Source organism: Primulina tabacum, chromosome 1, assembly GCF_025594145.1.
Source record: "Primulina tabacum isolate GXHZ01 chromosome 1, ASM2559414v2, whole genome shotgun sequence".
Taxonomy (NCBI): domain Eukaryota; kingdom Viridiplantae; phylum Streptophyta; class Magnoliopsida; order Lamiales; family Gesneriaceae; genus Primulina; species Primulina tabacum.
Genome location: NC_134550.1, coordinates 57,374,143 through 57,398,954, shown reverse-complemented (window position 1 = coordinate 57,398,954; position 24,812 = coordinate 57,374,143). Strand labels below are relative to the sequence as shown.

The 24,812-nt window shown below is 34.6% G+C and overlaps 6 protein-coding genes and 1 pseudogene across 9 annotated transcripts; 2 read left to right on the top strand and 5 right to left on the bottom strand.

Annotated features, from left to right (window-relative positions):
* Positions 1-16: 16 nt before the first annotated feature.
* LOC142553779 (uncharacterized) lies at positions 17-4,790 on the bottom strand. The gene is made up of 5 exons (XM_075664282.1): positions 4,523-4,790; positions 4,097-4,165; positions 3,368-3,484; positions 3,216-3,290; positions 17-219 (listed from the first exon to the last, which is right to left on the bottom strand). Exons 1-5 carry the CDS (start codon positions 4,700-4,702, stop codon positions 58-60), a joined length of 603 nt encoding a protein of 200 aa, XP_075520397.1. The 5' UTR covers positions 4,703-4,790; the 3' UTR covers positions 17-57.
* Positions 4,791-5,593: 803 nt separating this feature from the next.
* On the top strand, positions 5,594-9,870 carry LOC142553768 (uncharacterized). Of its 3 annotated transcripts, none has more exons than XR_012821999.1 (7): positions 5,594-5,824; positions 6,622-6,821; positions 7,108-7,209; positions 8,013-8,064; positions 8,150-8,420; positions 9,062-9,151; positions 9,741-9,870. XR_012821999.1 is itself a non-coding variant. In XM_075664260.1 (5 exons), exons 1-5 carry the CDS (start codon positions 5,734-5,736, stop codon positions 8,260-8,262), a joined length of 558 nt encoding a protein of 185 aa, XP_075520375.1. In that variant the 5' UTR covers positions 5,594-5,733; the 3' UTR covers positions 8,263-8,502. The 3 variants fall into 3 exon arrangements, 1 of the variants encoding a protein (XP_075520375.1); XR_012821998.1 differs by having other exon boundaries at positions 9,059-9,151; XM_075664260.1 differs by lacking the exons at positions 9,062-9,151; positions 9,741-9,870 and having other exon boundaries at positions 8,150-8,502.
* Positions 8,721-11,946, bottom strand: LOC142553761 (putative polygalacturonase At1g80170; annotated as a pseudogene).
* A 1,704-nt stretch (positions 11,947-13,650) lies between these two features.
* Positions 13,651-17,585, top strand: LOC142553752 (elongation factor 1-gamma 2-like). Of its 2 annotated transcripts, none has more exons than XM_075664227.1 (8): positions 13,651-13,739; positions 13,896-13,948; positions 14,704-14,853; positions 14,936-14,996; positions 15,076-15,128; positions 15,254-15,355; positions 15,471-15,978; positions 16,773-17,585. In XM_075664227.1, the coding sequence occupies exons 2-8, from the start codon at positions 13,940-13,942 to the stop codon at positions 17,150-17,152; spliced, it is 1,263 nt and encodes a 420-aa protein (XP_075520342.1). In that variant the 5' UTR covers positions 13,651-13,739; positions 13,896-13,939; the 3' UTR covers positions 17,153-17,585. The 2 variants fall into 2 exon arrangements, with proteins under 2 accessions (XP_075520342.1, XP_075520352.1); XM_075664237.1 differs by having other exon boundaries at positions 13,711-13,739; positions 13,811-13,948.
* A 626-nt stretch (positions 17,586-18,211) lies between these two features.
* Positions 18,212-20,305, bottom strand: LOC142514302 (uncharacterized; the record flags this gene model as incomplete). Its single annotated transcript, XM_075619760.1, has 3 exons — positions 18,212-18,655; positions 18,893-19,153; positions 20,018-20,305. Coding segments are annotated over 3 exons (963 nt in total), but the record flags the coding sequence as incomplete, so codon positions are not given.
* Positions 20,306-20,891: 586 nt separating this feature from the next.
* On the bottom strand, positions 20,892-21,886 carry LOC142514286 (small ribosomal subunit protein uS7-like). The gene is made up of 4 exons (XM_075619759.1): positions 21,675-21,886; positions 21,238-21,280; positions 21,029-21,189; positions 20,892-20,946 (listed from the first exon to the last, which is right to left on the bottom strand). Exons 1-4 carry the CDS (start codon positions 21,884-21,886, stop codon positions 20,892-20,894), a joined length of 471 nt encoding a protein of 156 aa, XP_075475874.1.
* Positions 21,887-22,426: 540 nt separating this feature from the next.
* On the bottom strand, positions 22,427-23,865 carry LOC142553744 (small RNA-binding protein 11, chloroplastic-like). Its single transcript, XM_075664214.1, has 5 exons — positions 23,646-23,865; positions 23,524-23,573; positions 23,342-23,410; positions 23,096-23,202; positions 22,427-22,813 (listed from the first exon to the last, which is right to left on the bottom strand). The coding sequence occupies exons 2-5, from the start codon at positions 23,558-23,560 to the stop codon at positions 22,742-22,744; spliced, it is 285 nt and encodes a 94-aa protein (XP_075520329.1). The 5' UTR covers positions 23,561-23,573; positions 23,646-23,865; the 3' UTR covers positions 22,427-22,741.
* Between the last annotated feature and the right edge of the window lie 947 nt (positions 23,866-24,812).

Genomic DNA, 24,812 nt, shown 5'->3' with positions numbered 1-24,812 from the left:
TATTATTTCGGATTCTCTCACCGACCATGGACGCACATGGGAGAACTGACATAAATATTAGGGGGTAGGAGGGAAAGAGACGACCTTCAACTTTATCTCTAAGCTATTCAAAGTGAAAAGAGCATCCTTCAATTCCAAAACTTTGGAGCTTATTTCGGTCGTTTCGGATGAAAAATTGTCAATAAGTGGAGTCACTTCACCAGTCAAGTAAGGTTGTAACTGCACATCATTTAAATGTAAGCAATAAATAACTCAGGAAACTGCACAAAAAGAAATGCTTCAGAAATAATGTTGTCAACATTTAGAAATGCTTCCTGTCACTCTCAGAAATTTCACTAAACCAATAAAGTTATGGACATTTAGAAAATAATGTAACCCTCCATAGCAGATGCATGAACTGTTTCGAGCATGGCAAGAAAAGAAATCGAGGGCAATTGATCAAACCAATGAGGTGAAGCTTGCAGCATATGGCTTTAAAATATGTAATATATGTCTCATATAAAAAAATTATTGTGTTTATGCACATGTACAACTATAACTTCATAATAACGTTGAAATGTAATAATAAAAAATTTGACAGAAAATTAATTCAATTAGGTAGTTAATTTTCACCAAAACAATGCACGTATTTTTTTCTAGTATAGTTACAAAAAAACATCAAATTTATAAATAATAAAACAAGAAAGATATGGAATAATTAGAGTAGTTCATAACAATGAAATTTGTTAAAATGTGATGGAAAAAATGTATATTAACAAAATGATAACAAAACCACAAATTCTCAGGAGAATGTCTAGGTCTAAAATGAGTCCATCTTTTTGCAATTTTTAATTTAATCAAGAGATGGTTGGTCAGCCACCACACGAAACAATTGAAATAAATCATTGACCTAAAACAAGAATAATTATCCTAGAGTGACCTGTGATTGATGATTTTAACTGCTAAAGATATATAGCTCTTCTTAGAGCCAAGGGAAATACACAATCATTTCCGGTTCCAAGAATGATGATTGCAATAAAATCAAGTAGATGAATGCAAAAAAAGAAAAAGAAAAAAAGGAGCTTATTACTAACAATAGCATGCATTCAAAAAAATCTTGGCTACCGCATCGAAAATTCCTAATAAAATTCAAAATGGTAAAAATAAAATAAAAGAACCAATAAGCCAACTTAGTTCCTGATAAAAAAAACTCTCTTGAAGAAAATAAAAAAAGTATTAAAGCAAAAATATTAGAAAATAAATATATGATTTTAAAAATGAATCTTCAGATAGGTTGCTTTAATTTTCTATCACGACCCTCAGGTCTAGATGCTTTTACACCACCCGCAACCATGGTAGAATAAGACGTCTCAATATTAGAAATCTCATGAGTAACCATTTGAATCTTCCTCTCCAATAGGCAAAGCATCTCACACAAATCGTCTGAATTGGCCACATCCAACTCAGCATTGTTCAAGCACCTGGCTAAGAGTAGTTCCTTTTCCAAGGACTCGATTTTCTTATTCTCATTGGCCAGATTTTTCTCCAATCTAACCATGTTTTGCATAAGAAACCCTTCTTGATTTACCATGTTTGTTGCTTGTAAAGAAGAAGGTAAATTTTTGAACTTCTGAGCTACACGGGATGCTTCATCAAAGGACAAACAAGTTTCGGGTTGAGTCTCATCTCCATGGTAGACAATTGCGCAAGCTTCAATATTGCATAGTGTTTTCAACTCATTTAGTTTTTTAAATAAACCCGGCTTCCTTTTCCTAAACGTCTCACGTCGGGCCCGTTCATCAGCAATTAACTCATACTTTATCTTTGATCGAACCATGGTAATATTCCTTAAATTACAAAACATATTTGAAGGATATTCAAGCTTATCTGACATAGGAGATGATAATTAAAGTTAATTGATTATACGTGGTTTAATCTAAGTTATTACTGTAAAATTATTATTGGATGCATGACAACATGGTTAAGCAAGAAACACATATTTATGTCATGGAATTGTAATTATATGATGTCTTCACTTAAATAGATGCAAATTAAAATTAATTTTGAGACAATTAGTAATTATATGATGTCTTCACTTAAATAGATGCAAATTAAAATTAATTTTGAGACAATTAAGTGTAGTCCCCAACATAATGTGAAGTTGAGCTTGTACATAAACTTGTACTAGGTTTAATACATTGCATATAAAATCAATATATCATGTTTACACCAAACTTTTGATGATTGGCTATAATAATTTTTTGATCATCAACACCAAAGCACCAACATATGATCAACTAGATAATGATGTAAATTTTTTTGAATTGACACTTGATATTAAGAACTGATTTTTCCGGTAAAAGTTTTGCAATCAAGTATATCAACACACAATTTTCTAAACTTCACTCTCTACACGCTAATGATATTTGCTATCTTTGCATCACACATAATCAAGAGGATGACTTTGTAACTGAAAATAGGGATGCAAAGGAAGATGCTCTGTCTAATTGATTGTATGTTTATTTGTAATTATAATTTTTTTGTGAGTAAACAATTCTTATTCTCAACACACAATTTTCTAAACTTCACTCTCTGCACGCTAATGATATTTGCTATCTTTGCATCACACATAATCAAGAGGATGACTTTGTCACTGAAAATAGGGATGCAAAGGAAGATGCTCTGTCTAATTGATTGTATGTTTATTTGTAATTATAATTTTTTTGTGAGTTAACAATTCTTATTCTCAACATATAACAATTTTCAGTTCTATCGAGAAACTCACTAATCTCACTAGAAACCACCCACAACACGTCACCTCACACTCTCTGCAAAAAGTTAGGATAATAATCCTTAGTACCTATTTCTAGGAATCTTATCCATAAGCAAACACTACTCAGAAGGAATAACACAATGAGGGTGACTTATGTCATACAGGAATCCCAACTGCCAAAACTTTATAGCTTAACAAAGCAAAGCAATATCCGCTTTACCTTCAAAATTTTAGTTTCAAACTTTCAAGGGTTGAAAGAACTGCAAGACCTTGTCTTCTTGCAAACTCAGACCATAATTTTTACTTGATCGCAAAAGTTATACTTGAGCATGGAAAAACACAACATGACCATCAATGGATGGCAAAGACCCAAATCAGTGTTTGCAGAAGAAAATATTTTAGAAGCTACTTAAGAACTCGAATCATCATGACACATGTTTAAGAATGGGAAATGATGGCTTACTTGTTTAAAACCAACTATTTTTACACGGCCTACACCCCTTATCGAGACTAAGGCTCCAATTTGGAGTTGTTCGACCTATGATGCAAATAAGAGAATATCAGCTAAGTGATAACTTAATACTAAGATACAAACCGGCAGGCAGAGAAGCTTACTTTCTCTATGAAGACCAGACAACCATATCTAGCAGCAAACGATCCTTCTATTGATGTGCCACCAAAAACAATTGGATCCAACACGAAGTGCACAAATACACCGTTCTTAAGCAAAGACTGCAGGAATGTATATAACATGATAAAAATATCATGAAAATCGGAAAATAGGTCAATTCTACACAAACAAAGAGAGAATATAAATGCATCACTAAAAATGTTGCTGGTAAGGAGTAAAGATTTTCTAAAAATCGATGAAAAAATTCAGGTTATATTTTCTCTTTTTTAATAAAAACGCATATATTGAAATATAAAAAGGACTATTAGACTTAGCAGTACTCTGTAGAATTGTAGCCGAAAATCTTTGACACAAAAACAAATTGGTATCATGCTTTGATTTCCAAGAGAGATTTTACCTTTTAAAATTTTGGCAATTGATTGGTTCGTAAAATATCTTTTAAACTCTCTGCAAGGTCGTTTGAATGACGAAAAACAAAAATCAAGAACTATAAGCTTGTGTCGAAATCAAATAATGCAAGGTGAACTAATTATTCTTGTTCCACCACTGATAACAGTCAGCGTATTGAACTCATTAGGTGGGGAGATAACAAGCATTGAAGCTTGAGTTCAACTCCTCAAGAGAGTTTTCCTTCGTCTAAGTTCTAGGTCCGTGCCGAGAGACAACAAAATTATGTGCAATTCCAATAAGGTAAGTTAGGAAATTTTTTCTACCTCCTCCAGCAGCGCTAGATACCTTGCTTCATAAAGATGTATGGTTTTAGCTTCAGAAGGAACAAGCACCTGTACAATGGAAAACAGACATATATATATTTTATTTAAAAACATAGTAACGAATCGAAAAAGGTCATTCATTTGGTCCCAGATAAGTGATGGTTTAGAAAAACCACAGATGCGTGCGTTGCCTAACATAGGATTTGGTGTAATCCATTATCATGCTGAATCAATAAACATGTAAACAAAAGCGAGTAAATTCAATACATTAATCGTCTATGATGAAGTGTGAATGAGCAACATACTACAACCCACAAAACTAAATGGATTTTCACACCGAAGAAACGTAGCCCTGTTTCTTTTTACACTAAATAACCAAGAATTCTCGCGTCTGAATCATCACAAACTCAGCCTTCGCATTAAAACCTGTTGGATTGGGAAGGGGAGGAGCGGGAGCACCAAAGAGGATGCTTGAATCCTGCGTCTCTGCCGAGTGAAATTCACTCGGATTTTGGGGTAAATAGAGGAGAGGGGATTGTTGATATATATGGGTGAGATTACAGGAGAATTAAATGCTCCTCCTGGTCTGGAGATTATAGGAATCATATTGGATTATACGTTAATCCTTCTGGATTTCTTGGCTTGTGGTGTAAACGTAATCCCACTGGATTCTCAACTTAAACGCAATCTTTAACGGTTATATACAAAACTGGAAATATCAAATTCAACCTTCATCCTCGCAACAAATTATATTTAACAAAAGGGACCGAGCTTTTTTAAAAGATATAAAAAACAAAGAGTGTTTTTTTTATTAATTTAATTATAAAATTTAAAATTTTGTGTGAATAGTAAAACTATAAAATTTTCAAACATTTATTAAACTAACATCTTTCTCTCGGTACGATTATAAATTATATCTGATTTCGATTACATATTTTATCTTTCATTAACAGAGTTATGCTCGATCCGTAAACCCTCAAGTGATCGGGTATTTTATCATAAACATTTAAATCCCGAGATGAAGTTACAAAAGATGAGCTAATACATCGAAAATATGAATAATATAACTATTTTCATTGTAAAACGTAAACTAAATCTTAAAAAAAAAAATCTAAATTTTTAACCAAAATTTATTCAGTTAATAATGAGAAGAACTTTTATCTTTTGAATAATGTATTCTTTTGATATTCAAATAATATATATTATTAAATTTTTTTATTAATAACAATTCGATTCAATCAATATATTGAATTTAATAATAAATAATTTAATTTAACAGCAGAAATTAGATAAAATTTTTATAATAAATATTTATATTTATTAATTTTAGTAATTAATTTTATAAATAACACATGAAATACTTAGTTAAAATAATAGGAAACAATTTATGAAATTAAAATACTGTAGCACATTTAGGGCATATAAAAATAAAAATAATTAAAAAAATTCAAATTAGAATCCCCTCTGGCACATTTGGTGGACAAATTAAATTCCCGAAATGCCCCTGAATTTCCGGAATTCACACGATATAGTCCCCACGAAATCGTGTGAGTCCAATTCCGGAAAATTTTGCCAGCTAAGTTTTCCCCACGATACGTCGTGGTTAGTGTCTCCCGTATTGCGGACACCGGAAAGAAATGGATAGGCCACCGGAAAATGATTTATGTTCGATATGTCACTCCAATTTCAATATCCCTTGCCAAGCCAACTGCTCCCATTGGTTCTGCGGTGCGTTCTTATTTTGCATGCTCACCCACATTACAACATCTCCACATCTCATGAATGCCAAGATTTCGGTTTATCTGGTTGATGGGCCCTTTTAATTTCGGAAATTTAGCATTATATCTATGTGCGAGCCTGCTGTTGTAGAGTTTACCAATTTCTTGACGTTATTATAGATTTCAAGGTTGCAGCATAATGCAAGTAAGGGAGACGGCGAAATAATTTGCCATATTGGCAAACAAAGATATTATGAATTCAACATCAAACTTGTTATTTTATAAAGTCTCGTTAAAAGAAGCGGTTGGCCAAGAACGTTGAGACACTCGTTGGTTGCTTATGGTTAGGTTTGAATGCGACTGTGTTGTAAATCTTGCAAATATAAATGGTTTGTAACCTTTGGCATAGGAAGAAAGAAGTATTCTGAAGTGAATTATTGTTTGGAAATTATGATTCTTGCTCAGCACGATCGACTTTATGATTTACAAGCATCACTAAGGACCTTGGACCCTTCCATCTGTGATGTGCATAAATAGGAATTGAATTTCCTCTTGCTTTATTGGCATAAGAATTAAATCTACGTAATCGAAATATTTTTTTGTGTGATGGGATTTGGATCTTTGGTTCAGGGCCCCCATCCTTTATTGCCCAGTGAACCCTCAAAGTACTAATGTGAGACATGAGTATGAAATTGTCATTGCGTCCAGTCCATTCAGCTGAAATCTGAGGCCAGGGTTCTTTACCTTCTGTTACAGTTTATGCGAGTGATAAACTAGTAACATATAATCGGTTGTTTTCTATATTAGGTAGTTGTATATTACAAGTTTGGGATCATGGAGCTGCTCTTCACCCCTGTAAGTGTCCCCTGTGCCGACGTGAAATCACCTTGTTGGTTCCCAGGGAAGCATCATCAAAGCAATGTCTCATGGTCAATACTGCAGAGATCTTGCAGAGAATTGAAAGATATAACCGTCTATATGGTGAAAGGTCAAATGGTCTCATGCAGGTTGTAATTTTCTCCTATATTCCTGACAATATTTGATGGTTGAGCTTTTTAATGATAATATCTGTATCTTTCTGTCCATGTTAGAGTTTACTTGTTATTTTGTCGTTATCTATTGTCCATGTTAGAGTTTACATTTGTTTCTTCTTCTAATACCCCCTTATGGTTGTGATTCCTTGAACTGACAACGATTTTTTTTGAATTGACAGATGACATGAAATCGTTCTTTTTTTGAAATTGTTAAGGATTTTTTTTGAACTGATCGATACGAAATCGTTCTTTTTTTCAGAGAATGCGAGACCTACCCTTTCTTCTTAGGAGACTGTTACGAGATATTAGAGATCCACAAAGAACACTTCCATTGGTTATCAGGGCACGTGTTTACTTGGCAGTAAGTTATTCTTCCCTCTGCCTCTGATGCTACAAAAGATCATGATCTTCTGTTATAATGTGCTATATGTTGCAGTAACTTGTGTTAAGCTTCCGAATAGATGCTATTGTCGTGCATGTTGCCAATGCCGCATGAATTTCAATGTTCCTTGATTGTCAAGCCATTGATTTCTGGAAAGAATTTTCAAAGCTAAAATTATGATTTGCTACGATGCTGAAATGTTGTATTAATATATGAAGTATTTTAAACTATAATACGGGTAAAATGGGATCATGAACAAACGTTTTCTCGAAGAAAATGATTGTGAATTCCAGAAATCACCTCTTGTTTTCATTGAGAATTATAATTTCAATCTATACCAGATGGCTCTCAGTTTATGGAAGAAGATAGTTCCTCTCACAATCCTTGTCCATGACTGAATTGTTAGTTAATCATTTGGCAAATAAATGGATGATGTGAAATATATCCCATGAAATATTGTATGTCTTCTTATATGCTGTTACTTACAGAGTCAGGTCAAGAGAGCGTTATGGTAATATGGTTATGTTATTTTATTTGTGCACTTTCATAATCTACCCAGTTTTTTGGAATTCTGAACAAAATTGTATTCCTCAATCCTCCTTTCAGTTTTTCCCACCACATTTTATTTCATGCAGTGGTAGCTTCAGTAATGCCATCTGAATAAAAAATTTCCAGCTTTCTCTGGTTTTTAATTACCTCATGTAGATTAATCGGCATCACTTATCAAACCTAACACTACACTACTGGGTTTAGATTGATATTTCTAAATTTCTGCGACGCAGATGATTTCTAGTGCTATATATGTCCTCAGCCCAGTGGACATTATTCCTGAAGGTGCTACTCTATCAATGTTACATTATTCTTAATTGCGTGTTGTTATCTACTTTTTGGTCTTAACTTTTTCCATCTTTTCTCATAGGACTGCTAGGTATAATTGGCTTTCTGGATGATTTGATTATCATACTCCTATGCTTCCTGCATGTTGCTGCCCTGTATCGAGCTGTTCTCCTTTCTCGGCATGGAGGTTCATAAATTGAGGTGGATGTTTCCGAGAACATCCAGAAGAAAGAAAGCACAAGCTTTTTTTTTTGGGTCAAAATTTACGGCCTCACTGGCTTGCACTGAACTGAAAAGGGATTGATAGCCTACTTAGGATTCTTATCTCGTGCCTTTACTTCATATGTAAACATGTACGTAGCATTGTTGACCTCTTTCTGAAACTAAGATCCAAATGAGTGTAATGTTGCTCCTTGGTGGCTAGGAGTTATGCAATCGTTTATCTGCCAATGGCTGCAACTTAAATTTTTTTCTTGCTGGTTCTGGAAAAGAACGGAGTTTCTATTCTTGTTATTCATTGTCTGAGAAGGCGTGATTAGTAGTAGTTTTGAATTGAAAAGGAACACACAGACTTGATACCATTTCATTTTTGTGGCATGAGTGGACTGCACTAACACTGGCGGAGAGTCTGTTTCTTTTAATTGAATACAATCTTATGGCACATGATCAATCTCATTCTATTATAATTTATAATGTTACATGAAACTTTCGATGTACTTCAGAATATGTATAACTGTGGAAACTCGCATATCCTTCTCGAGATGGAAACTATATAACATAATATTTTTAAATATCTATTGAGCATATCGCTAAAGCTTTAGTAGGAATCCGGAAGTCCAAGTGGCTTCCAAGCAATGCATCTTACTCTACGTATAATTGATCAATAATATCATAATGTGTGCTCATAATTCTGTATGGACGATATTTTCTCTGCTATTTTGGTGGTAGCTGTTAGTGTCTTTTTCCTGAACGAGAGTTGTGTCCTTGTCAGAAGATGATAGGCATTCTGCTGAAGGCTGAACATATCCGTAACCAAAGCCTGCAGCGGAGTTGCAGTAGGTTTCCACATTTCCATCCATACTCTGTAAGTTGATGTTGTTTAGAATTATGTGGGTGCAGGGGACTGTGTCACTGCATGCAAATTTCATTGCCTTTTGGGTTTTTGAAGTCCCCGTAATATTCAGGTACATAATTTGGCTTATTTCCACCGCTGATGTCTAACATTATGAAGTGAAAACAAGCTTAAACATTATTGTTGTCTTAGTGAAAGACTTACGAGTAAATAAATTGATACATTATAGAGTTGATGTGAAATGGGATGTGTTTTATTGCTTTACCTGATTTTGACAAGTAGTTGGTGAATCACAATAGAATTGGTCTATGATAATTGGATTGGAGACATTATCCATCCTCACATTTTGATAACGTATGGATCGCACATAGCCAGAACCTCCCTACGAAAGCAAGACTTTTCATTTTCACAATCAACTGAACCAACATACCAAGATTATGCAGAGAATCTCTAGTGAAGTAATGAAATGTATGACCTCAAATGAACTTTGTATTTTTAACTGGTTTATGGATAAAGATGTTCGCATTAGCATACTTCTATTTAGGGGGACATGTAACTTCTCTGCTGAATCTTTTGTTTTTTTGCTTTGGCTATATTTAAGAGCATGAGAGTTCACCTGCCAAGTCTTGATCCTAAGGCCATTTGTTGTACCTCGAATGAATGCATTATCCAGTACAATCCGTTCGACTATACCCGTGGAGTTGTCTTTCCCAAGACTACCAATACTGTGATGAGGGAACGAACATGTAAGTATTCATTCAACAAATTTGAATAAATCTTGGTATATTGAATTCTTGGCTTTAAAATTCTGATTTCAATAGCAGAATAGTCTTACTCTGACGACAATTTGATATGTATATACTACCTATATAGATTACCTAATCCCATGACCAGGTCCACAATATATATTCTTCATCTTGATACCGGAGCTAGCATTAACGATTGAGATGCAATCGTCACCTATATTTCAACATACAATTCCGTAATGTTTGATTGTTTATGTTAAATTTCCTCCAAGAGTACTTCTTGTACGCCAGTCTAAGAAGTCAAACAATTGAATATATGTTACTAGTAAAAATATAGAACCTGTTCTGATTTTGCAGTTCTGCACAACAACATTGGTGGATCCAGTGATATGGATTCCATCGGTATTGGGGCTATCTTCTGGAGATGAAACTTTCACGCCAGTCACACGGATTGACTCAGAATGTGAAATCACAAAGTTCATCTGTTGGCTATTCTGTATGGTGAGTCCTTTGACTCTTACAGCGGAGCTTGAATCTATAGTTAAAGCCTGCAGCAGCATTTAAGCAATTTTTTCATACCTAGTTTCTCCTTTTCGGGCATTTATCTTACAATTAGAGAAGTTTGGCATGATACGTGGACATATTATAAATTGAGTAGAACCTCACCGTTGGTGCTCCTTTGCATGGCTGAGGGAGAAAGATGATACAAGAAGACAAGTAAAAACATCACCGATTAGTAACAGTGTCTTTTCACTTATGATAAACTACGGCTACGCTATTTTGTTTAAGATTTACGTTGGACTTGTTCTTTTTGCAAGATTCTGCCCACCATTTGCTGCCTGATCCATCAATAACTCCATTTCCTTGGAAAATGGCCTTTCTTATATGATTGAAATTAAGCCACATTCTCGGGTTCTTTGGATCCCAGTTCTCTGGCTCATTTGGTGCTACAATAGTTCCTTCAATCTGCACACGCATTTGATGTGCATAACATGTTGATAGACTTCAAAATTTATATAATCTTGTTCATCTTTCCTCCAAGGTGTTGAACTAATTAATGATATGAATATCTAAATGGGATATGCATAAAGTATACCTGGATGACTATCTTATGAGCACAAGGCCCTCTAAATCTTGTGGCATTGACAAGATAGCGTCTCCCTTCAGGAACCAAAAAGACTGATTGTATTTGTGAAGAGCAAGCTTGCTTCCAAGCATTTACAAAGGCCTGATATTATACATCAGCAACTATTTTAAAATAATAAATAAACTATACGAAATATTTTCTCATTTTGTACTCTTGAGGAACATGTGTGGCATGCATGTGATCAAGAAAGAACAATCACAACATTTTCACCTGAGTATCATCCGATACTCCATCCCCAACCGCACCAAACGCTTCTACATTAACAAGAATCTTGTTCCCATGGCCACTTCTCCAAGATGGAAACTCCAACAGCTCATCAAAATCGTCGCCTCCATCTTCTTCCACCTCCCATTCCTCTATATCATCGAAAATCTCAAACTTCTTCGGAAAATCTCTGTCTTCACTTTTATGGGCGCTATGAGCAAAACAAGAAAGCAAAGAAATGTTAAATTGTTCATTGTTTTAAGGGCACTTGATTAGGTGCAGTTGATTTGCATAAATCAAACATAACACATTGACGTATTAATTTATAAGTATGGATTCAGTTTTGAAAGTGGAATATGGCTTGGCTTGAAAGGACATGAAGGTGTTGCATTTTTTCTACATAAGCCTACACTTGAAGGGTACGAATATATAATGTTTGAGAACTTTGCTTCACTCTTTAGACTAGTGTCCCACACCACTATATCTTACTTTTCCCCAAGTCAAAACCGATATCATGAGCCAATGTAGACAATTTGAGATCCAAAAAAATACTGACTCGATACTCCAGTTTCAGTTTTTTGCATGGGCCAAACAAGGTGCGAGGTTATTTTAAATGTTTGGAGAGATGGCCTACGTCTTGGAAAAGGGCAAGTCTTGGAAATATAGTACAGGAAAAATACATAATTTTACCAATATTTTATGTTTTCTTTGTAAGTACGTCAAGACCATGTTTGTCTTTTACTATATGTAGAAATACAATCCTACATAAACCATAACACTGTTGTAGTGATGTTTCTTTGTAAGTACGTCAAGACCATGTTAATGGTAATAATGATTTCCACTTCGTTTGGCCCAAGAACATTTGATACAGACATGTACGCATAATATAATAGACACTTGTGGTAATACACACGTGTGTATATCAGGAATATCATATAATTTTAATCTTTTTCAAGTCATATCATTTTACCCTTTTACGATTTTGGTACTCTTAATCATTTTTAATTGAGAGTGCTTATGTAGCCATATCAACGATATGTCAGAAAAAAAAGATTAAAATTGCATATCTAAATAAAGTGGATATCTAAAATTTATATTTAGATGTCCACTTTATTTAGATGAAGAAATCTTCCCCCTTCTATTTATGGATATAAATTAGGAAAAATACATATTGCTTCTATTTATGGCTTCATACTATTATTTTTGCTAAATAAAATATCTTTGTTAAAAATCTTTCCTAGTATATTATTCCTTGTTTTTTTTGCCGTACTTTATTTTAAATTTGGTTGAAAACAAATATTTTATTTAATTTATAAAATAATATGTGAAAAAAACTAAATGCTATTTAATACAGCTCTTTCAATAATTTCAACATTAAGAAATGATTATTGAACTATTTATCTAAAACAAACAATTCTTAAACAAATATGTGAATATAATTTTTAATTAATTAAAGACAAAACTTGTGTGAGACGGTTTCACAAGTCGTATTTTGTGAGACGAATGTCTTATTTGGGTCATCAATGAAAAATATTACTTTTTATGCTAAGATTATTACTTTTTATTGTGAATATCGGTAGGATTGACCCGTCTCACAGATAAAGATTCGTAAGACCGTCTCACAAAAGACCTAATCTTAATTAAATCCCTAAAAATCATGTAATATTATATTAATTATTTATAAACCAAATAATAGCATCTGTTTAAACTATTATAATATATGATATATTAATAAATCTATAAATAAATATTTAATAAATTTAAATATTTTTTTAAAAATAAACAATAAGGAATATTCTAAATATTATAATTCTATACTATTTTATTAAGTTTGAGACATTTATAGTAATTAACTTTGGTGTCATGGTCTGTTTTAAAAATTATATATATTAGTAAATGTTAAAATTTTAATGCAAGTTATATGCAGTTCAGTTGATAGAGTCATTGTTTATTGAAATTTAGGTTATAGGTTCAATTCTTATTGAGATCATTTTGTTATTCTTTTATTTTTTAATTTATTTTTTAATTTATATATCAAAATTACAGTGTAGTCTCTCACTATTTTTTATAATTATATTTTGATTCTCATTTAAATATAAATCAAATGAGTTATAAAAAAATATTAAAGCGTGCATCGGTACATTAGTATTTTATTAAGATCGTCCTTCATATCTTGGATATGATGTTTGTATAAATATAAATGTCAAATAATATTTTTCTAAAGAAAATGTCAAATAATTTCGATATAGGAGTGAGTATGTAATTTATGCTACAATATATATATATATATATATACATATATATATATATATATTAATTAGCAATATGGAATGAAAATAATATATATATATATATATATATATTAATTAATTAGCAATTATAATAATTTGACCTTTTATAACGGCAAAGGCCCAACATGTAACCCTAAATATTAATCTTTTATGTACATTACACACACTCGCACTCTGTCGCGAACTACACGGCTCTCTCTGTCACTCAACTGGTAAACCTTTTCATTCGTCTTCCTGCCTCCAGACCCTTTCAATCTGTTATATTATTATGTTTTCTGTACAGTTTTGCGTCCCTTTAATCCTGTGGACCTTTACCATCTGGGAAATTTTCTGATCATTGAAAAGATTTGTAATTGCCGTGTTTTCAGATTTTTACTGATTTAAAGAGTGAAGATTTGATCCAGTTTAATCCATGGCTCTGGTGAGTTGATTATTTTTTTCTTTCCTGTGTTTTTTAATAGACATTTGTTGCAGATCTTTTATTTCTTTTACGAGTTCCCGACTTTTGGTTTATTTCAGAATTCAATATGTTGCGAGTTTGGGTACCTTGATTTTGCATGCATCTTTTTTTTGGTCAAAAATTATGATGAAGTGTATCTGCACGACATTTTAATTGAAATTTTTGTTAATTGTGGCGTTTCAACTTCTTTATGGGTTCCGTCCTTATTTTCGTTCTAGGTAACCATGTTTTTTTAAAGAGGAAAGCGTTTTATTTTTCTGGGTGTTGTGATTACATCAGCTTCGCTAGAAATGTAAAGGTGACATTAAAGCTTGAGGCTATACCTGGGCTTATGGCCTAATGTCCTTTGTTTAAGTTTGTGGGTGTTTGAGTCCCTAGTATTGCAACACATTTGCATGCTAATCCACACCTTATTATTTATCTAGAAGAAACTGTGATAGTAGCAGTGTTAAGACTTCTTTGCATGTTACTTCCTCACTTTATTGTTCCTCTCGGTAAAGCAGATAGTTTATTAATTTAAACAATTAATATGCCACATATAATCAATCTTTTGACAATGGGTGGCATGGGTCCTTGAAGGACAATCTACAAAGTCTTATCCCCTGATGTCAGTTGACTGAATAGCTTATTCTTTAGCAGTTTAGCCTAAGTCTATATGGTTGCGTATTTTTTAGGATTTGATTCAGTTGATCAACTTCTTTTGGTCCTCCATTCAGGTTTTGCATGCCAATAACACAAATAAAAATGCCTTTAAGGCATTAATCGCGGCAGAGTATACTGGCGTGAAGGTTGAACTGGCAAAGGATTTTGAGATGGGTGTGTCTAATAAGACTTCCGAATATCTTAAGTTGAATCCTATAGGAAAGGTATGTGAAGGGAAAGTGTATTTTACCTTATGCCTGAAGTGTTAAAATGAGCAGCGATTCTGATATTCAAGTTCTTTTCTAGGTTCCCGTGCTTGAAACACCTGATGGAGCAATATTTGAAAGCAACGCAATTGCTCGCTATGGTGACACCATTTGCGTCTAATTTTGATCCATTGACACTGCCTCGGTTTCTATGACGCGCTTATTAGTTTAATTTTGTAGTTGCTCGTTTGAAGCCCGATAATCCTTTGTGTGGCTCTTCTCTAATTGATTATGTAAGGAGGGAGAACATAGTTTTTATAGACAGAAATTTCATGTTGTGAGATTTAAGTATTTGACAAGATTTTGTAATGTCTTGATCACACTTTTTATCTCTTATTTTTACTTTTGGATTTGGTAGGGCCACATTGAGCAGTGGATGGATTTTGCTGCTACTGAGATTGACGTGAATATTGGACGCTGGTTGTACCCAAGACTTGGTTTTGTACAGTATATTCCACCTGTAAGTTGAGCTCACTTCATTTCACATTCAAATATTATTTCTTTATGTTGTTTTTCCTCCCCTCCAGCTCTACTACAGTCATTTTATTAATTTCATTGCTTTGCTTTTTACACAGTCGGAGGATATTGCAGTTGCAGCATTGAAAAGAGCTATGGGAGCTCTGAACGCCCATCTCGCCTCTAATACCTACTTGGTTGGGCATGGTGTCACACTGGCTGACATTGTTGTGATATGTAATCTGTTTTTGGGATTTAAGTTGATCATGACCAAGAGCTTTACCTCAGAATTCCCACATGTGGAACGGTACTTTTGGACCTTGGTTAATCAGCCAAATTTTAAGAAGGTTTTGGATGATGTGAAACAAGCGGAATCTATTCCACCGGTTGCATCCAAAAAGCCTTCACAGCCAAAGGAACCTGCAAAACCCAAGGCAAAGGAGGAACCAAAGAAGGAGATTAAGAAAGAAGAAGTGAAGCATAAAGAAGTAACTGAGGATGAAGAAGCACCGAAGCCAAAACCAAAGAATCCTTTGGATCTTTTGCCTCCAAGTAAGATGATACTGGATGATTGGAAGAGGCTTTACTCAAACACGAAGACTAACTTTCGTGAGGTTGCCATCCAAGGTAATTTCTCTTAGCCTTTTTTATCCTTTGATAGTCGATAAAATATATATTTTTTTGTGGAAATGGACAATTCTGCCATATTTCTTGCTCTTTGTGTCTCTCTGTCATTCAGTGTTTTTTCTTTTGCTGGATAATTGATTATTCAGCTCTGAAATCATCAATTTATGCTTGCATGCTGTGTGTAAACTTTGCATATTTCTTTGTGTTCTCAGTTTTAGCTGAAAATATAACCTTCTATGTTATCTTGTTAAGATTTTTGAGTTGCTGACAGCCAATTATATTGGTCGTAGTCTCCAGTTCATTGATAACATGTAGCTGCCTTAGATAGTAGGCTCCCCTCCGCTGGAAAAAAATTGAATTGTAAAGTCAACAGGAGTATGAAAGGAAGTTGTTATTCCTTTATTGATTTTGGGAATATAACATCTTTACATCCTTTTTAGGAATGCCTGTTAGTTTGAATTTAACAGTTTATGAATTCCCATGTACTCCATCAGTCCATTGGAATTTCTGGTAAATTTTTGCCTTGTTATCGACAGTCTCTTGTTGATAATATGATGACATGAATCCTTCACTGACTGTTCTGTGGTTGCCTGTGAACTTTGTTATGGCGACAATAATTAGTGTGCGTCCCAATACTAATCATTAGTGAGATTAAGGCATCCTCCAAAATCCCAATACTAACTTTCAAATGTATAAATTTGCGTCCGACCTGCAACCTTGAGCACTGTGCTTACAATAATTTGCAGCTGTGAAATCCTTTGGCATTGTGGGCTCATGTTTTTCATCGTCTGCAGGGTTTTGGGACATGTATGATCCAGAGGGATACTCTCTTTGGTTCTGTGACTACAAATACAATGATGAAAACACAGTCTCCTTTGTTACTTTGAACAAGGTGAGCGGGTTTCTTCAGCGAATGGATTTGGCTCGCAAGTACGCATTTGGGAAGATGTTGATCATTGGATCCGGGGGCCCATTCAAGGTGAAGGGACTTTGGCTTTTCCGTGGTACAGAAATTCCTCAGTTTGTTCTGGATGAGTGTTACGATATGGAACTATACGAGTGGACTAAGGTGGATATAAACGATGAACCTCAGAAGGAACGTGTGAGTCAGATGATTGAAGATGCCGAACCTTTTGAAGGCGAGCCTCTGTTGGATGCGAAGTGCTTCAAGTGAGAAACTTGTGCGGGAGTTGTAGTCTGAGGTTGTAGTCTTTTCTTGATTTTCTTCTTCCCATTTTAAAATTATGGTCACTTGGCTTCAACACAAATGGTCTTTTCTTGATATCAGAACATCATTCGAATTTTTCAGGTGTGAGTTACAATTTTGGGTTAATATCGAGTTGGACTTTGTTTCTCACCATATCGTCCTCTTTGTTGCTTGATTTTTCTTCGTATTACTATCCTTGGTTTTGGCTTAATCATGGATGCATGCATGCATACATATATAGATAGATAGATAGATAGATATGCATATACGTTCTCTTTTTTAGCGAAATCCTGACAAAGATGGCGTACCTGCTGAATTTTCATCTCTTAAGGTTCGTGGTGTATGCATTGTGTACGAGTCATGCCTTTTACCCCTGAAACAAACGAACGATTAATTTACAAGGAAATGTTGAAAATTTGTGGTACCTTTTAATAGGTTCTTCTTTGTTAAAATCTTTATGTGGTTTAAACGTGAAACCCCTATATTGTTTCTGTTACCATGCTCACTGAACGCTCCACTCTCTTATCTCGTTAAATTCAAGTTCAATATCGTAAATTCCAATCGATTAAATGTTTTAATCGTTAATGTCTATTTCTATACATCGCTTTATATTGAAGTTTTTTTTTTCCTTCACTTTGTCATCCTGCCATGGTAATACGGCACCTCACCTCACGAAAATCCATGTCTATCTTTATCTTTATTTAGTTGTATACTAGTGGATATGTAATGTGCCTTATGTCACAACTTAGTTGATATTAATTTAATTAGACAAACCGAAATTTAGAATATTTTTCAGTAAAAACCCAATTTTTTAAATTGAATATCGAATAACGATGTGTGAGAACTCTAACTTCATAATATAACATATTATAAAGTGAAAGTGAAGTATGTTATGTTCAAGTAAAATATCTTGAAGCTGTCAAATACCTTTTTTTTTTTTTTTTTTTTTTTCCATTTTTTCACTTCGAGCTTTTAGAGAGATTCAAGGAATAAACTTGAGGCCACACTTCCTTTTACCATAATAATTTGGGCTGCCTTCATCAGGAAAATATCAAGTTACAGACTCCCAACTACTTCTACATCTGAAGACTGAAATTTTATACACGTATCCAGTAACAACAGGTAGGCGATCAATCGAAGTATCAAACTATATATACCACATGTACAGGTATCAACGATGAATGGTTCCATGAAACAAAAATTGTTCAGAAAGAAACCTGATACGATAAATTTAAGCAGCAAGTTTATAAAGAAATCTGGACTTGTTCGTGACCAGAGAATCAGTTCAGGGTGTTTGAAATAAGAATAAATGAAATCCAAGAAGCCAGTTCCCTTAAGCAGACCTTTACCGGTTAATAGTTCAAAATCCAACAGTACCAAAAAGCCAATTATTGCGGCCCTTCCATTTATCAATACGTTCTTCCCTGTGAAACCGAAACCCTCAAGATCCTCATCAACCACCATCCTCACCTATGGAGAAACACATTGCCATTAGCATCTTATTCTTGCTTGAGAGCAGCGAATAGATCTTTCATTTAATATATATAAGATCATGTGGTGTTATTATACCAAAAAAATATAATTGATGTTAATGTTATAACTCAAATTCTTTAACCAGTACTGTCGGGGCATATAGACTGGCACACGGGTAACAGAGATTATTATTGTTTGCTGATGTATATGTAGGGTTATCGATGGCTGTACTACCTCATCAACATTGACATCTATGGCAGTGAAACCAGACTGAGCCTTCCTGCTGAATACAATCTCAGTAGATGCATCTGACTTAGTTCCTCCTGCCAAAATTATGAAGATATTTTCACCATCGGATTTTGCAGGATACACAAATAGAGTTCTCAGGGGTGGTGCCAGGACTCTGAGTACAGGACTCGTTGGACACCAGTCTTTGATCTCACCGGTTCGCAAATCAAATGTGCTATACGTTGTTGGGCAGACAATACATCCATCCTGCAATGCATTGAACAAATACGTTATTTAAGAATGAAGCGTGCTTTCATATAGGTTATGACTGCATAAAAGGACTAACTACAATCAGCAGCATTGCAACTTGCAAGTGACAAGTAAAATATAGTAGTTTCATCTTACCCATGCTAAATTTCATAAAAAATGAATAGTTTTATTTGTAAAACATCAACACGAAACCAGTCATGAAAAGGCTTTGGGGGTGAAGGAGGGAAACAGCTCATTTTGTAAAATAAGCTGGTAAATGCAGGAGAATACAAATGGTATTCTTGATGGTATTTGCAATAACCCAATACAATTACAGAATTTCCCATCCGTATAAGAACTATTACAAGTACCCAAATGCGTGGATGACCAAAAAGTGGAGATAATACAAAAGAGTGAAAAATAATCTTTTAGGTAAAACAAAGCCTTCTATTGAGCTCGGTGTCAGCATTTGAAGGAAACTCCCAACATCATCAATACAATGTTCAGAGCTTATACTTTTTTATTTATAGGCATTTTCAGTGTCAGAATCCGAAATGGACGGGGTTAAGATTTCATCGTCTTATTACTTCCAGAACTCTGAGTTATGGTGTCTTGCAGCAGATAAAACTCAATTTGCTTGGTCCAAGCAACGAGTAATATTTGATAGCACTTAACCGTGCATCATTGTGTAATCTCATACAGCTAAACTCATGTTATTCATAAATTCCACATTTTAAAAGACGTTTACACATTTAAAAATTTCAGTATGGCAGTATGCAATCATCGATTGAATCCATTGTTGATGCTAATTAATATGCAAGTCCAAAGTCAATTTCACCAACCGGGAAAACCAAAACAATTGAGCACGAGAATATAGTGAACCTGGGTGAGCTTAGCATTGAGCAAGCCTTCAGAATAAGCACCCTCGGCAGGAGACCTATTCTCTATAGCAATAACATCATCTTTGTACCACAACAGAAGTATGATCTCACCATCCTGTATTATCACGCGTCGCTCACCCTTGGGCAGAGCAGACAGCAGCACCGCCGGTACCCAGTTCTTCCCATCTTCGCCACATGAGGCCGAAGCCAATGAGGATTGCGGTGATACCTCAGTGGCCTTGCACGTGATTATGACTTCGGTGAGAAGTTGTGAGAGGCATCTTGGACGTCGCGGTTAGTGGCGAGAGGATGATGTGGTGATGTGGTGGTGATTTGCGGCGGCGGGAGGTCGATGGAGCCGCGGAGAATGGGCTGTGGGCGGGTGCTGCACAGGCCATGGTTAGATGAAGTGAAATTCACCAGTGGTTGTCAAGAGAGGTTGCAAATCCAATTGGCACATACATAAAGTTGGACAAGGACTAGTATGGAGAGAGTGGTTTAATTCTATCTTCCTTTATTTTATTTTTTTGTATTATTGTTAAATTAAACAAAATGGAACATCAAATTCAAGCTCTATCAATTCTTAAACCCTTTTATCGACTTCATTTTACGATTAACCTTGTAAAAATTAATCTATGAGCATATACATGGGAAAATGGGATATTATGAGGCATACAAAAGCTTAACGAATCACTACATAAATTAATAGGAAGGGAATGTGCAATTCACGTGTATTAGAATTACGATAAGTCCACGAAGATGGGAAGTTTTGGTTTAACATGTGTGAGATAACATGGAGTCCGGAGGAAAGAATTGACCAATTTAAAATAATATGGTTAACCAAAAATAATTCATGAGATCATATTGAGTATCCCTCAAGGATGGGACTTTGCCACTCTCTCAATCTCATCCTTCTTCTTGATTGCGTAGCTGCAAGTACACAATTTGATGGCTAAGAAAAACATATACATGCATAAATCAAACAATGAAAACAAAAACGATTTCCTAGTACTTGATCATTTTACTCAGGTAAGGGGCCATCCGCCCATCCCACTGTCGCCTGTTAGATGACCCTTTGGCAGCATTGATGAGTTCATCAGCGAGGCATTCAGCTATGGTTTTAATATTCCTAAAAGCACTCTTCCTAGCACCAGTTGTAAGCAGATAGATGGCCTGATTAACACAGCAGAGGGGTTAGATATCAACTGCTTGACGTCTGACGACACCAGCAGAACCAATCTTGCTCGCATCTTCTCTAGGTCCACTGCATCATAAGAAAAACGCTAATTGAACCAAACGAGAATTTTAAAAAGCACCAGTTATGCCAATAACTATTCTGACAAAATGAGTTTGGCCCAACAAAAAAGCTTGAGTAAGATTCACCCAGTTTGGCCCAAAAAATTTCATCCAGCCGGTGCTATTATCCTCTCCATGAAGGTATACATAAGGGTCATATCAAAAAGGGACGTGCAACTGTAACAGGTAATCATTGCAAGTCTTCCCAAGACGAAGCTAAAACATTTTCCTCCAAAAGTAATATCAAATATCACACTAACACCTGGACTTTACAACTACACTTGAAGCACAAGTGCCAAGATAGTTATGATAAAAAAAAAAAGTTATTTCAAATGCAACAAAAGACAGTTTTTTCTCCAAACCTGTTGATCACAGCACCAACAATAACTTGAATTGGGTTCTGATCTGTGAGCAAATGAATGATTTCCATGGTATGCTTCATGATTCTGACAGCCATCAGCTTCTTCCCATTATTACGCTCATGCATCATGAATGAGTTGGTCAACCTTTCTAGAATTGGGCACTGGCCCTTCCTGAATCGCTTAGTCTGGTACCTCCCAGAGGTGTGAGGCATGTATGTAGGGTGCTTTGAAGCAGTGGCAGATGTCGTTAATCTCGAAGAAGTTAAATTAATCCGACAGATAACTTGGTTATTATTTGAGGATAATACAATGACTTCAAACGCCAATAACAAAACAACCTTCGCTTTAATCAAATTGCTTCTCTGCCCCCTTTTGTCATTGTTTAATATGATTGTTTTACCATGTCTGTTCTTCTTCTTTTTCTTTTTAGAATCTGTCTGTTCATTTTTGATAAATCGAGTCCAATCAACAAAATAAAACACAACGTTAAAACTTTAAAATTTATTCATCAAACCCACAAATCTGAATTACTTATTGAATTCGATTCAATCAATTTAATTTCGTTATGATGAACTTTTGCACGCCCCTGAATAACTTAAATATACATAAAAAAATCCCAGCTTTAGAAAAAATCAGTACATTAGTTTTTGAAAAATAATTATAAAAAAAAATCTACGAACTATTGTACAGTTTTTTTAACATCAATAACTATTTTACTGAATCAACAAAAAATTTACCTGAATCAGCAAATCTAAATGAATCAAAATTTTAACAAGTTTCGTGTCTTTCCAACAATTAACTGAAAATATAATCATCACAAAGCAACAAATATTTTGTGATCATAAGGTGTAAATTTAGATTAATCTTACTAGTATCTAATTTTATGATAAAAAATATTCCTACACAGTTCAGAACAGTGAAATTTAGGACTAATATTCAACCCAAAACAACAAGAGAGTGAGCAACTTCAGCTGTTAAGGCCTTCCTTACACCGATGGGAAGCTGTTCCTGCCTTGAAGAGCAAACTTGAAATCTGTGTAACAGCAACGGTATTCATTAGTATTATGTCAAGATTGGCGTGTCTTCGGGGTGTTGTTTCCCTCCACAAACTCCACAAATATCAACTGCCCACCCACTATCTGAAAAGGCATCGAATCTCAAAACTTTAAAAGGAATAGGAGAGAAATCGAGACATGACAGTTATCAAACGTCACTGGAAATCGTAGTGAAGCAGTGTGATTGTGGTATGAGCTACAAATTTCGGAGCAAATCTGTCTCTTAGTGGTCTCGATTCAACTTACAAAAACCAACAACTTCTTGCTTCGAATGTGTATGCATGCAAGGTGTAATAAGTCACAGTTGTAATAATCACCAGTGAAACATATATATGTAAATAAGGTGTATTAAGTCATAGTTGGTACCCTGCCATTCATGGCCTTCAAAGCATTCTGAGCCTCGATTTCTGACCCAAATTTGACAAAGCCAAAGCCTTTATGCCTTCGAGTTCTTGGGTCTTCGATAAGCCTCGCTGTATCAATCACCAATACAAAAAATTAGCATGGGTATCAATAAATTCAACAGTGAAGCTAACAAGAACATCACAAAACAATAGTCCTCTCAGAAATATGATGTCTTGGGTTGAAACAAATGGTCGCATAGAGATTCACCTTGTTTAACCACCCCAAACGGGGAGAATAGCCTCTTTAACTCTTCAGTTGTAGTGTAAAACGACAACCCTAAAGGCAGAAAACAAAAGGGTTTGATCAACTCGGGGATATATTAAACAAGTGTATTTTCGCACAATCGTCTGATCTAGAACCCTCTCCGCGGGCTGTAGGTTGACACTTACTGGACACAAAAAGTTCAGAAACCGCTCTTTTGGCCATTTGGGAGCTTAATCTGAAACCAACGGAAGCTATTCAATAATACAACCGTGAAGATTTATGATCAGACGACCTCAAAATCACATACCTCTTCTTCACACCGAAAGTCAAGAGTGGATAACAGCACAGAACTCTTTGCCGATGAATGAGTTCCACCACTATTTCAATTCGAAATGGAATATGCTTGCCAAGTCTCCAAACCTAATTTGGAGAGTTTATCGGTCGACCCAAATTCGAATACCATCCAATTTGAAAATTACTGGAGATAATAAATAGCACGCGAACTCGAAAAAAAATGCACAATTAAGTAGTAAAACTGGAACTTAAATTATAGTATGTGATTGTCATAACATAGAATTACAGCGGATACATTTAAACATCACTGGATAGTTTTTTAATTCAATTTAAGCCAGTATACCAAATGACCATTTCCAGTCATTCATCGAGCAAATTTAATAATTTAGCAATAATTCATAAGATTTACCCTCAAATTTTTTTATACATTTAGATATCGATTGGTTTGATAGATGATATAATTAAAGCAAATATTAAAATTATTATTAAAATGAATAATCAATGTTGTGTGATAAAATATATATTGTTTGATATGATTTTAACATACAAGATTAAATTTATAATTTTCAAAATAATGACCAAAATACACTCGTCTTTATTTTAAAATCCAAAATCATTAAATTATCTACCAACCAACTGTACACAAGCATGACAAATTATTGTTGTCAAAATTATTAATTGAAACAATACCTGAAAGAATTTTGACTCACATAATATATAATAAAACTCCAACATGAATATCACATTACCATTTTAGCTTACACATGCATTGGAGTAATTTCAATAGCGCAATGATCCACAAACAATAACAATCGACAACGGGTTGAACAAATAAAATAGCACAGTGATCCAAAATCTATGCCCAGAAAAAAGCGTGTACCACTAGTTTTTGCTGATATTTTTTACTAGTTTTACGTGCTTTCACTCCACATTCAGCTTCGAAAATGGATGATTTTTCACAAATTTCTTCTAACCTGCAATTGCTGTACCAAGTGAGTTCTGTCTTGGTTCAGCTGTGAATCCCGGTCTCTTCCACAATGACTGCTTCAAGAAAGACGACTTTAGATATCCTGCCGAGCGTTTGATATTCTTAAGATCCTGCAGAGCGTTGATATTCTGGGAATTTTGAAAGAGAATATAAAGGTAAAAATATTATTTAATCCAAGTTATCGTACATATG